Source organism: Zingiber officinale, chromosome 4A, assembly GCF_018446385.1.
Source record: "Zingiber officinale cultivar Zhangliang chromosome 4A, Zo_v1.1, whole genome shotgun sequence".
NCBI classification, from domain to species: Eukaryota; Viridiplantae; Streptophyta; class Magnoliopsida; order Zingiberales; family Zingiberaceae; genus Zingiber; species Zingiber officinale.
The window spans coordinates 125,250,867-125,263,025 of NC_055992.1; the positions used below are offsets into that span (position 1 = coordinate 125,250,867).

Sequence of the window (12,159 nt, forward strand, 5' to 3'; positions counted from 1 at the left end):
AAAATTGGAGCAATCATTCTACCATATAAACGCTAATTACATTAACACGTGAAAACAACCATAACGACTTATCCTGATTTTACAGCTAGACTCAGTCATCTCGCTTCTCACTTCTCACTCCAGCCCGATAGCTAGACTCAATCATGATTTTGCACTAGGGTAAAAATTATATGTATACGACTAACTACTCAATCAACTCGGCCGTGATTTTTTGATTGACTCCGGGCCTCCGTCGCCTATTTAAGCGATCGTTGATCGGACAAAGGGTAGAGGAAGGCAGGCGATATTTTGGAAACCGGGTGTGTACCTTGGTGATTTTAAAACTAAGGTGGACATATTTAAATAAAACTGAGGTCAATGATTTATTTACCTAAGTTTTTTTAAAATGTTTCCGAATGTAATTTTGTAATTTAACACATGAATTTTTTAAAATAGCATGAAGCTGGAGAATGGGAGATAACGAATTAATTGGGCGGACATCGTGATTCCCAGACCACTTACAGGTCCGATCCCATCAACGGCTGCGATCTGTCTTACCTCTCACAGTCCACCGTGCACCCACCGCCTGGTAACGGTCGGTTGCTGCCAACGGTTGTATTCCCTTGAAATTCGAACTGTCTAAGGACCTAAAGGAGGCAAGCGATGGATCTAATGAACCTTCCCGCTTGCCGTCTCTTCCCATTTCAAGATAGGCCAGTAATAGAAGTGGCCCGATTCTGATTTCCCTCTTCGTCGATTGAGTTCCGCCGGTGATGGAGGACATGCTCGACTCGATGATCTTGGTCTCCGGTCCAAGTTTTGTTCGATCAGGGTTCGAGGAGCAAGCTTTTGGAGGTCAGGCTTTTATTCAAGGTGTTATTGCGTTGTTGGGGGAAATTAGGGCTCTGCCATCTCTTAGTCTCCCGTTCAAGTTTTGCTCGATCAGGGTTCTGGGTGGGTAGGGGTTAGATTTTTCATAAATTAGAGTTGTTCAATTCCATATCTTAAGTCGCCAGTCCAAGGTTTGTTCGGGGAGGGCTCAAGGAGCAAGCTTTTGAGGTCAGAATTTATTTTGGATGTTCTTTCGTTGTTGGTAAAATTAGGGTTTAACAACTTCTTTTGGAGGGAAGACTAACGAATCAGGATTCAGACAAATTCTAGGGTTTTGGAACTGTTGGTCGAAATGAATCTCCTTTTTGTCGTGATTGTATCAGCTCGCATTCTCAGAGCTGCGAACTCTGTTGTTGTTTCTTGCTGAAAGATTAAATTTTTTACGTTTCACCTGAACTTAGATTAGACACTGAATATCCTGTTACAACCCCTTAAGAGATGAAAATTTGAGCTTAGCTGAATTAGCTAATTTTTCTATTATTCTGCCAAGTTGATATTACTCTTTCATTCCATTTCTGCTATATTCAGACGATGTCGTGATGTTCGTTAATGCTGGAGGATGCGAGATTCAGGGAAAAGATTGCCATAAGAAATTCAATGGTGATGCCTATTTCCAAGGTGGAGACATAATAGAAACCAATGAAATCATAGCTAAAAGTGGTGACCACCTATCACTTTATCAATCTGCACGATATGGCGACTTCCACTACACGTTTAATAATCTTGCTCCAGGAGACTATTTTGTGGACTTGCACTTTGCGGAGATAGTCAATACCAATGGTCCTAAAGGAATTAGGGTATTTAACATATATGTACAAGAAGAGAAGGCAAGATCTCTTGCACCTGCTGCATTGTGTTTTATATTTTAGCTTTATAGATTCTGAGAAATCCTTTTCTGGGTTAGAATTGCAGATATTATCTGGACTTGACATATATGCTGTTGTTGGAGCTAATAAGCCTCTGCAGCTAGTTGATATCAGAGTTTCTGTGGTACACAATGAGAGTGTTTTAATAAGATTTGAGGGAGTCTGTGGATCACCAACAGTTTCTGGAATTTGCATCAGAAAGGCTCCAGCCTTATCAGGTATATTATATTTATTATCTCTCTAGGATTGAAGTTTAATATTTATGGTTTCTTAGTTTTAACTTCGTCAGAGTTTAGCAGCCACGGTAAGACCAGAGCTTCAGTTATGCACCAAATGTGCCACTGAGGTAGAGGGTTCTCCTATTCAGGTCAGGAACTGAACCTTAGTTCTGAGGTCCTCAGATTTGAAGTATAGTTTTTTGATCGCTAAGAATGATATGTTTTGCAATTGCAGAAAAAATTACAGAGTAAAAATATTGCCCAATATGAGAAGAAAATACAGGAGCTAACTAATGAGTGTAAAATGAAATCTGATGAATGTTATGAAGCTTGGATGTCACTAACCAATGCAAATCAAAAACTACAGAAGGTCACTATGGAGCTTGACAAAATGATTTTCCAAAATGAAACACTTGGTAGGGGAATTTTTTTGCCTTGTTAATGATGCCTCTAATAAACTATCTAATTATTCTTTTCTTGCTTGTAGAACAGGCTGTTGGAAGGGAGATTGAAAATTTTATAGATGTTTCTGATAAATACAAGAAGGATAAGAAGTTGTGGTCTTCTATAATCAATAATTTGGAAAAGAAGATTAAGGTACATAAGACTAAGATCTACATCAGCAAACTTCTGTCATTCGAATATAGACTAGATTTTGATTTATTTATCTTTTTCACTCTGACTACAACTTCTCTTCTTTGTTTTAGACGATAAAAGAAGATCACATGCAACTTTCTCAAGAAGCACATGATTGTGCTAACTCAATTCCTAATCTAAATAAGATGACTATTGCAATTCAGGCCTTAGGTAGGTTTTCACACTTCCAGATACTTGACAATGACTAGAAAGGAAATTCAAATATAACTTTATGTTTGCAGTTGCACAGAGCGAAGATCTCAAAGTAAAATACAATGAGGAGATGATCAAGAGGAAAAGATTGTTTAACCAACTCCAGGAGACAAAAGGTATGCATCTGTTATTACTTATCTACATGTTTCTTGCATCATTTGACTTACTAGAATAGTTATTTTCATCCTTCCAGGGAATATTAGGGTATTTTGTAGGTGTCGCCCCTTGAGTGAGGAGGAGATTTCATCTGGTTGTCATGCCATTATAGATTTTGATGCAGCTAAGGATGGTGAAATTGGAATGGTGACTGCTGGAACAACAAAGAAAAATTTTAAGTTTGATCGTGTCTATGCACCAAAGGACAATCAAGGTATTCAAGACTGCAATCATTCTTTGAGAATGCAGATAACAAGAAATTTGTTGAAATTTGGGTCATTCAACACAGTAGTTAACTGTACTTAAATTAATAGAAATACATTTCAGTGAGTCAGTTGAAGTATGCATCCATAACTAAGCTTTGTCAATTTAATCAAAATAACGCAAGAAACTGAAAAAGAAGATACTATGGAATCCTAAAAACATGGTGCAAAATCTTCATAGTGAAAACTTTGCAGTTTAAAGAAATGGAAAAAAGGATGTGAAATTGTTCTTTAGGGGGTGGTTGGATTGACTAACTTTCCCCATTCAACAAAACTCCTTAATTTGGGATGATGTATGCTAATAATTACTTAAGTGAAATTAAGGTAACGTACTGATTTAGTTTTGACTGGACTTGTTGATACTTGATATTGACTTACACTATCGTTCTGCCTTATTTAATAGTCATTGTTATAAATGATGATGTGCAGCTGATGTTTATGAGGATGCTTCACCTTTGGTCACATCAGTCCTTGATGGCTACAATGTCTGCATATTTGCATATGGGCAGACTGGTACAGGGAAGACATTCACCATGGAAGGTTCTGAGAATAACAGGGGAGTGAATTATAGAACCTTGGAAGAGCTTTTTAAAATAGCTGTAGAGAGGAAAGAGACAATTTCCTACAGCATATCTGTGAGTGTTCTAGAAGTGTACAATGAGCAAATCAGAGATTTATTAGCAACGTCTCCTTCAAACAAGAAGTAAAATCCTTTCTCTATTAATACATTTGCCTTGTCCTCGGTTATTGTGCTTACAATTATGCTGTTTGCCAATACTTTTTTCATGTAGGTTGGAAGTTAGGCAAGCAGCTGAAGGATTTCATCACGTGCCAGGAATGGTAGAAGCTAAAGTTGAGAACATGAAGGAAGCTTGGAATGTGCTGCAGGCTGGGAGCAATGCCAGAGCAGTTGGTTCAAACAATGTAAATGTGCATAGCAGTAGATCTCATTGGTTAGTAATTAACTTGGTTTTGAATTGTTTATTTGTTATCTCAAGCATGGTTTTATCTTGTTATAACTAGTAGAACTTTCAGCATGCTTTGTATAATGGTGAGAGCAAAAAACTTGGTGAATGGCGAGTGCACAAATAGCAAGCTTTGGCTTGTGGATTTGGCCGGAAGTGAGAGACTAACAAAGACAGATGTTCAAGGGGAGAGGCTCAAGGAAGCCCAAAACATTAACAGGTCACTCTCCGCCCTTGGAGATGTCATTTCTGCTCTTGCATCCAAAACTAACCACATACCTTACAGGTTTGAAATGATACAATGCTGCCTGCTTCAGATTTATCACTTGGCTTAATTCAGAATCTAAGAAAATCTCCCTTTTTTTTTTTGCAGGAATTCCAAGCTTACACATTTACTGCAAGATTCATTAGGTAGATTGATAGATTAGAAAATTAGCATTTCTTCAATTCTTATTCACTTAAATACTTAAAATATCTGCATTTGCTATTGTGAATTGCAGGAGGTGATTCAAAAGCTTTGATGTTTGTACAAATTAGTCCGTCAAACAATGACATGGGTGAAACTGTCAGTTCACTAAACTTTGCAAGTCGAGTGCGGGGAGTAGAATTGGGTCCTGCTAAGAGGCAGACTGACACAGTTGAGCAGCAAAAAATGAAGCAGATGGTATTGGTTCCTGATGGTTATTTATGTTATGTTTTAATAACTAGGCGTCTTTTATAATCGCTTGGTCGATGTAATTACCTGCTGTTGTCTTTTTGTTGAAGCTTGATAAACTGAGACAGGAATCTAGAACCAAGGATGAGTCGTTAAAGAGGTTTGAGGAGAACTGTCAAAACCTTGAGGATAAACTGAAAGAGAAAGAACAACATTATAGGATGCTACAAGAGAAGGTACTGTATCAAAGAATGCACTATTTGATTTACTCAAAAAAGAAAAAGAAAACGTTTTCACGCTTAGGTTTACTCTTGTTAGAATAAAGACCTTGCTAGCCAAGTCAACTCAAGTGCAGAAATCCAAAGCCAATTGGATAGGAAACAGTGCCAGTTCATGGAAAAGTTGAATAGGAAGGAAGAAGAATCCATGATGTTAAAGCAAAAGGTATGGTTTACACTAATAATAAGAATTCAGTATTTTCTGCAAAGAAAAACGTTAACATTACAGATTAACAAATCGAATTTATATTGTTTACAGATCAAAGAGATGGAACAGAAATTGAAAGAGCAGCAACACAGAGAATCAATTAGTCTTCAAGAAAAGGTTTGTGTTAATAATACAGGGAAACTTCATTGTTCCCTTTTCCAGAGTTGATTTAAGTCTGCCTGTCGCTTATAAAAGGTCCTCTCAAGTATTGTGACTATGGCAGAAATTTTCATATTAATATTTGATAAAATAAAATTTTGAGTAAAACAAAATGCAAAATGAAAATCTCTCAACACTCATCTACATTACATATTTCAGCTATTCTTTTATCGTTGTCATACAGGTTAAAGAGCTTGAATTCAAACTTGATGAACAAACACACTCTGAAATTGCAGTAAAGGAGAGGGTAATTTTGTCATGCACACATTCAACCATTTCCTACCTTTCATTCTACTTAAAACTGACATCCATATTTAACAGGTTAAGGAGCTACAATGCCAACTTAAAGAAAGACTGCAAATTCAGTTTGCTCTTGAACAAAGAGTAAGAGAGTTGGATCTTTATATTTCGATTTTCAGTTCACTTATCTTCTCAAAGTTCATAAACTTGAATGTCTAATTTTCAGGTTAAAGAGCTTGAAACTCCCATTTTACTTTCACAGTCTGCCAATAGATCAAGAATTGGAACAGCAAGTGATGAATCAACAAGCTATACTGATCCTCACATTCTTAGAACTTCAACATCTATAAACAGGCCAAAGACGGGTCAAGTTTCAGCTCTCTACAAAGTCGCATCTCCTTATGGAATCAAGAGGAAAGAAGACCGCAAGCGTCTGAGTAATGTATTGACCAACGACCACGAGAATCATGGTGTGCTTCCTAAAAGCTTAGTAGAGAAGAAGACAGAACCAAAGGAAATTAACAGAACTAGGGAACTAGATCAAGAAAAAGCATATGGAAAGGTTACAAGGACAGCAAAAGTTGTCACAATCCCAAAGCTCTTCCCTCACAGTAGAATTGAAAAAGAACAGCAAATCAAAGTAAGAGGATGGGCCAGGTAGTACTAGTGTTCCTGCACAACGTCATTGTTTGAAAAATTTAAAGTTATTCTGAATTGTATCAGGCTACTGGAGTCAAAACCAAGCAATCTGAATTGTATTGATTTTGTTACATTTTGTTGTTCTTGGAATCCTTGCTGAGATTTAAGATGCACCCCAGTTAATTTTCCTTGTTGAGATGTTTAAAACAAAAAGAAAGATTTGAGAGCACAACACACCATTAAAGTTTTGGCAACTGACCAGAGAGCGCATTTGAAGTTGTGGAATTCTCAAAAGTCGCATCTAACTTTTGGATTTTCAAAAGGACATATTTATTTTTCATTTTACCGCTCTATCTGTTGGAGAGATAAAATGAGAAATGAGTGCACTTTTGTGAAATTTGAAAATTAGGTGTTTTTTTTTTTTTTTTTATAAATTTCATAATTTTAAGTGCTCCCTTCATTAATTGATGCTAAAGTTTACTTGAGATTATATATATATATATATATATATATAATCATTTCCTACGTTAAACTTATTAAATTGTTGTACCGTTATGTCTCCGCAAAACAGCATAAATAACGATATGTGAAGTAACCGATACCGGTAACGTTCCATTATAATGTGAAGTGCTTCCATTTCCCACGCTCTCCTTCACCGAAGGCGACAGCGAGGAGGAGAAGGCAAACGGAAGCGGAGGAAGACGAAGGGAGATGGAAGTCTTCTACTACTTGGTGTTCGGCGGGCTCTCCGCTATAGTGGCGGTTTTGGAGCTGAGCAAGACGGTTAAGGACCGTGTCGCCACCTCTCCGGCCTTCAACGCCTTCAAGAACAATTATATCGTTGTCTATTCCCTCATGATGGGTTCGTTGCAGATCTCGGATTTTTTTCTTCTCCGCGGGAAGTTGCTTTTTCCCTGTCGATCTGCTCGCCCGTTGGCGGATCTGATTTGGCTTTCGCCAGAGCGGAATTATAGGGTTCCTTATACATTTGCCGTAAAGTTTCTCTTTCTTTATTGAGATTGTAAATGACGTGTTGATTTGATTTTTTTTTTTTGTCTTATGTTTGAGCCGGACGCCATTTTCTTCGGATCTGAGAATTTTGGAATAATTGAATATAGATTTTTTTTTAATGATTATGTATCTCTTTCCAGTATTGGGTTGATTGGGTTTTGTTTAGATTGTTTTCAGCTGGTGACTGGTTGCAAGGCCCCTACGTCTACTACCTCTATAGCCAGTATGGCTTCGACAAAGGGGACATTGGGCGGCTTTTCATCGCGGGTTTCGGATCGTCAATGTTGTTTGGGACGATCGTGGGATCTTTGGCCGACAAACAGTGAGATTTTCGTCCTTCGTGCTCGTTTTGCTCCCCAATTGATTTGCTCGAGGTCGAGCACCTTAAGTCACAAACCATTATTGTGATCAAATGCAGGGGGCGTAAGAGGGCTTGCATAACATACTGCATGACGTACATTCTTAGTTGCATCACAAAGCATTCTCCGGAATACAAAGTTTTGATGGTGGGACGTATACTGGGAGGAATTGCTACGTCTTTGCTCTTCTCGTCATTTGAGTCATGGCTTGTTGCAGAGCACAATAAGGTGAAGTTGGCAGATTATCTATCATAATACTTAGGATTGTTTGACATATCCAAGGTTTCTTTGTTTATTTAGTTTTGTTATTGTGGTTCACTTCAGTTGTCACCCTTTATTTTCTGCTTCTTTTATATATATATAACATTCAAATTTTGAAAATTTGGGCATTCATCCCGCAAAACTTGATGGAATATGCTTTATCCCTCTAAATATTGTTGTGTTTCAATCCACCACTACTGTCAATGCGTTATCAGATTTGTCTAACTACCGCAAACATATTCTGGACAGGGTTACTGATGATTTAAAATACAGGCCAAACATTAAATGCCTTGAATTTTAAGAATCAATCAAAAAATTTCCCTGTATTTGTTGACAAAGGCAATGCCAATTGGATTTTAACTATCAAGGTATAGTCTTTACAACCATCCATTGAACTCAAACTAAATATTCACTAATCATGGTTGTTTGTATGATCCAGTATGATGAATAAGTAGGTGCAAAGTGTTTAGTATTTGTTATATATATAATCTATGCTGTGTTAGTTGAAAATTATGCTAAGAGTGTGTTAAAGCAAATTAATTTCAATATCATATTTGTGGTTAATTATGAATTTTTTGAAGGGATATATTTGTTAGTAATTACAATTTAATTTAATTTTTCCTGCCTCATATGCTTATCTTTATTTTGCTAGTTTGTATTGTTCTTGATTGAGATTTGAGTTGTATTATCAAGAGTTTTAACTGCATATTGGGTTAGTCAAATAATACTTTATTGCTTGAAGACTGAGATGCCATGGTTAATGGGGGCTTTGAAAACCATTAATGCAGTCGGACAGCTAACAGAACCAACCATGGATGTAAGGCAGTTTTATTGAGCATCTCCCATTTTTGACCAAACTTTCACATTCCTAGGACCAGTCATAAGCTACGTTCAATGCTTGGCATTTCTACTATGGGAAAAGCGATAATTTTCTAGGCCCAAGCCCCATCTAATAGACTGGTTTGATCAGCTATGTTTAAAATACATGATCAATTGAGATGCATTCACAGTGATAGATAATTAAGATTATATACACATTGATGCTACTAGGAGATGAATTCTATACTATGGTAGGAACTACTATTATATATATAAATATATAATATGAAGAAAAAAACGTTGGATTGTTAGGAAATAACACGAACAAAAAATAAAAAATATTGGATTGTTAAGAAATAACACACACAAAAACTTAATGTAGCAAAGATGAAAATGCTAGGATGGACATGTGGAGTTACTAGAAAGGACCAAGATAAAAAGTAATAATTTCATACAGCAAGCAATTAGGTGTAGCTCGATTATTTTCTTAGAAGAGTTGAGTTGATTAGAACAGAGGGAGACCAAAGAAAAATTAATTAAGAATAGTCTGGTGCATGAAGCTCCCGCTAATGTAAGTCTCGAAGAAGGATATATTGTACACAATTTTACCTTTTATTGCAAGAGGTTGTTTCCGAGATTCAAACCTGTGACCACTATGTCACACGACAATAATTTTGCTGTTGCACCAAGACTCCCTTCACCAAAGAAAAATCAATTGATGTAATAAAAATTCATTTAATTATCTTGAATATTAATCGTGATATAGTATTATTCTACAAAGCTCAATGGAGATAAAAATTTATATAGACGATCCATCCCAAACAGTTGGGACAAGCACAACTTGATATGTTGGTGAAGATAATGTGGGCCAAAGATCCTCTGATTAGTGGGCTGAAATGGGCCCTGCTAGCACACCAATAATGAAGGAGCTCGTCCCTGTATTATAGTTGCCCGTCCTCACTTCAAAACATTGAAATACTTATCTATTGTTTGGTTGCAAATGTCAATTAGTATCCCAAAGTTTCCCATTTAGTTTATTTCTCAACTGGATTTTTATGGATCAGATGTATCTTAGCTTTTAAATATCAGTTTTACTATGATGTAATCTTGGATAGAGTTCGATGGATGGACAAAATTGATCCAGGTGATATAAAGTAGTTGGGACTGATACCTTGTCTTTTTTGTTGTTGCATTATAGTTTTTATTCCATCTATGATAGGAAATTTAGTGAAATTTAGCTGAGTTATTGATTTATAAGTTGATATTAGATCAATATATTAGTTGTTGTGGTATCATAGTTTCTATTCCATCTGTAACAAGGAAGTTTAGCAAAAGCCATTAGTTTGTAAGACAATAGTAAATCATTTTTCTTTCTTCTTTGTTCAGAGAGCATTCGAATTACTTGGTCTGAGATTTAGAATCACTAGTCCATTGGTTCTACTTGATTTCTTGACTGATTTTCTAGTTTTTGTTCTGATGCATTGGTTTCTCCATTCTCTGTGCAGAGAGGTTTTGATCCACAGTGGCTGTCTATAACTTTCTCTAAGGCTATATTTCTAGGCAATGGTCTTATAGCCATTGTTTCTGGTCTTTTTGCCAATTTTGTGGCTGATACCTTGGGATTCGGTCCTGTGGCTCCCTTCGATTCTGCTGCATGTTTTCTTGCCATAGGCATGGCTATTATCCTGTCATCTTGGAGTGAAAACTTTGGAGATCCATCTGAGAGCAAAGATTTAATGGGACAGTTCAAAGCTGCTGCTGTAGCTATTGCTTCAGGTAAACTTTATTTTATCCCATCAAACAATTGCCTCAATTTTATAGAACAAGAGTTTGTGAGAAATTATATTGATCACAGATGAAAAAATTGCTTTGTTGGGCGCGATACAATCTCTTTTCGAAGGTTCAATGTACACCTTTGTGTTCTTGTGGACTCCTGCATTGAGTCAAAATGATGAGGATATACCCCATGGTTTTATTTTTGCTACATTCATGTTGTCTTCAATGTTGGGGAGCTCCATTGCATCTCGGCTGATGGCCCGATCAACTCTTAAAGTTGAAAGTTATATGCAGCTCGTGTTTGCAGTCTCCGCGTTCACTCTGCTGCTTCCAATTATCTCTACTGTAAGTCTCTTCTCAGTTTTCACCAATATGAAACTTTCATTTGCTCATGCGAGTCTAACTTAAGTTCTAACGTGAAACAGTTCTTATTAGCACCTTCGGATGTGAAAGGCAGTAGCGTCTCTTTCGGAGGCTCTATTCAACTCCTCGGCTTTTGTGTGTTTGAGGTGTGTGTGGGCATATTTTGGCCATCTATGATGAAGATGAGGTCCCACTACATCCCTGAGGAGGCCAGGAGCACCATCATGAACTTCTTTCGCATTCCCCTCAATCTATTCGTCTGTATAGTACTCTACAATGTAAGTACTAATGAATCTTTAGTTTCTGTAGTTGTTTTTTTGCAAAATAATTTAAGCTTAGCCACGTAGGGACAAATAACTTTTTATTTTCCAAGTATTGACTCCTGGTTTCATGTTGTCTTGAAGGTAAATGCTTTCCCAATCACTATCATGTTTGGAATGTGTTCTATTTTCCTCTTCATGGCCTGTGTCTTGCAAAGAAGACTCATGGTGGTTGCTGATATCTACAAAAGTAATGTGCCATACTGCCACTGGTTTGTTGATACTTGATACCGAACTAGTGTCCCAAGGAACCGCTTAAAACTTCAAGGTTTCTCACTGCTGTTGCTTTGTTCCACAGAGCCACAGGATCGAGCAGGTCTGAAGGAGACCGATGCCGAGGCAGAAGCTCTTGTCTGAGTTGAAAGAACAATCAAGCTTTCATATCGATACTAACCTCAAGTAGATGGTGACACGGCAAAGAAAACAAGGGGATTAGTGGTGGGAAAAGAAGTTGAAGTTGCAACCTGCTTCCATTGAGATTTGAGAGCAACATATTGCAAGAGAGGGTTCTCTTTATAAAAATATTCTACGCTTCAGATCCTGATTGCTAGTCTGTTCAAGATCTTATACATTAAGCTCCATTTGTTTGATGGAAATAACTTAATTGTGAAAAATAGTTTGTAGAAATATCATTTCTATCTTTTGGTAATTACTTTATTATTATTATTTTATTTTTTTAATCTAAGTATTTAATTTTTATATTAATTCTCTAGGTGATCGATTTGATTCTACTAAAATTTTAATCAGCCATCAAGTCAATTGGGAAGCACATGCGTAGGTGTCTTGGTCATTTACATTAATGACTAGTAGTCATCTGTGATTTACCTTCTCCGTGTTGGCTTAAGGACGGGTTGACGGAGACGCTAGGGACAAGCGAATCATCT

At 36.9% G+C, this 12,159-nt stretch overlaps 2 protein-coding genes across 6 annotated transcripts; both read left to right on the forward strand.

Moving 5' to 3' along the window:
* Nucleotides 1-637: 637 nt before the first annotated feature.
* On the forward strand, nt 638-6,556 carry LOC121970989 (kinesin-like protein KIN-14E). Of its 4 annotated transcripts, XM_042522030.1 has the most exons (20): nt 638-834; nt 1,399-1,697; nt 1,783-1,954; nt 2,033-2,103; nt 2,190-2,370; nt 2,442-2,551; nt 2,662-2,761; nt 2,833-2,919; nt 2,997-3,173; nt 3,652-3,925; nt 4,014-4,175; nt 4,258-4,473; nt 4,561-4,598; nt 4,688-4,851; nt 4,953-5,078; nt 5,161-5,286; nt 5,380-5,445; nt 5,672-5,734; nt 5,809-5,871; nt 5,954-6,556. In XM_042522030.1, the coding sequence occupies exons 1-20, from the start codon at nt 753-755 to the stop codon at nt 6,386-6,388; spliced, it is 3,012 nt and encodes a 1,003-aa protein (XP_042377964.1). In that variant the 5' UTR covers nt 638-752; the 3' UTR covers nt 6,389-6,556. The 4 variants fall into 4 exon arrangements, with proteins under 4 accessions (XP_042377964.1, XP_042377962.1, XP_042377963.1 ...); XM_042522028.1 differs by having other exon boundaries at nt 5,161-5,445; XM_042522029.1 differs by having other exon boundaries at nt 2,036-2,103; nt 5,161-5,445.
* A 430-nt stretch (nt 6,557-6,986) lies between these two features.
* Nucleotides 6,987-11,907, forward strand: LOC121970990 (molybdate-anion transporter-like). Of its 2 annotated transcripts, none has more exons than XM_042522033.1 (8): nt 6,987-7,228; nt 7,555-7,699; nt 7,796-7,964; nt 10,322-10,592; nt 10,672-10,937; nt 11,018-11,233; nt 11,360-11,487; nt 11,574-11,907. In XM_042522033.1, coding segments are annotated over exons 1-8 (1,347 nt in total). In that variant the 5' UTR covers nt 6,987-7,077; the 3' UTR covers nt 11,575-11,907. The 2 variants fall into 2 exon arrangements, with proteins under 2 accessions (XP_042377967.1, XP_042377966.1); XM_042522032.1 differs by having other exon boundaries at nt 11,360-11,465.
* The last annotated feature ends 252 nt before the right edge of the window (nt 11,908-12,159 follow it).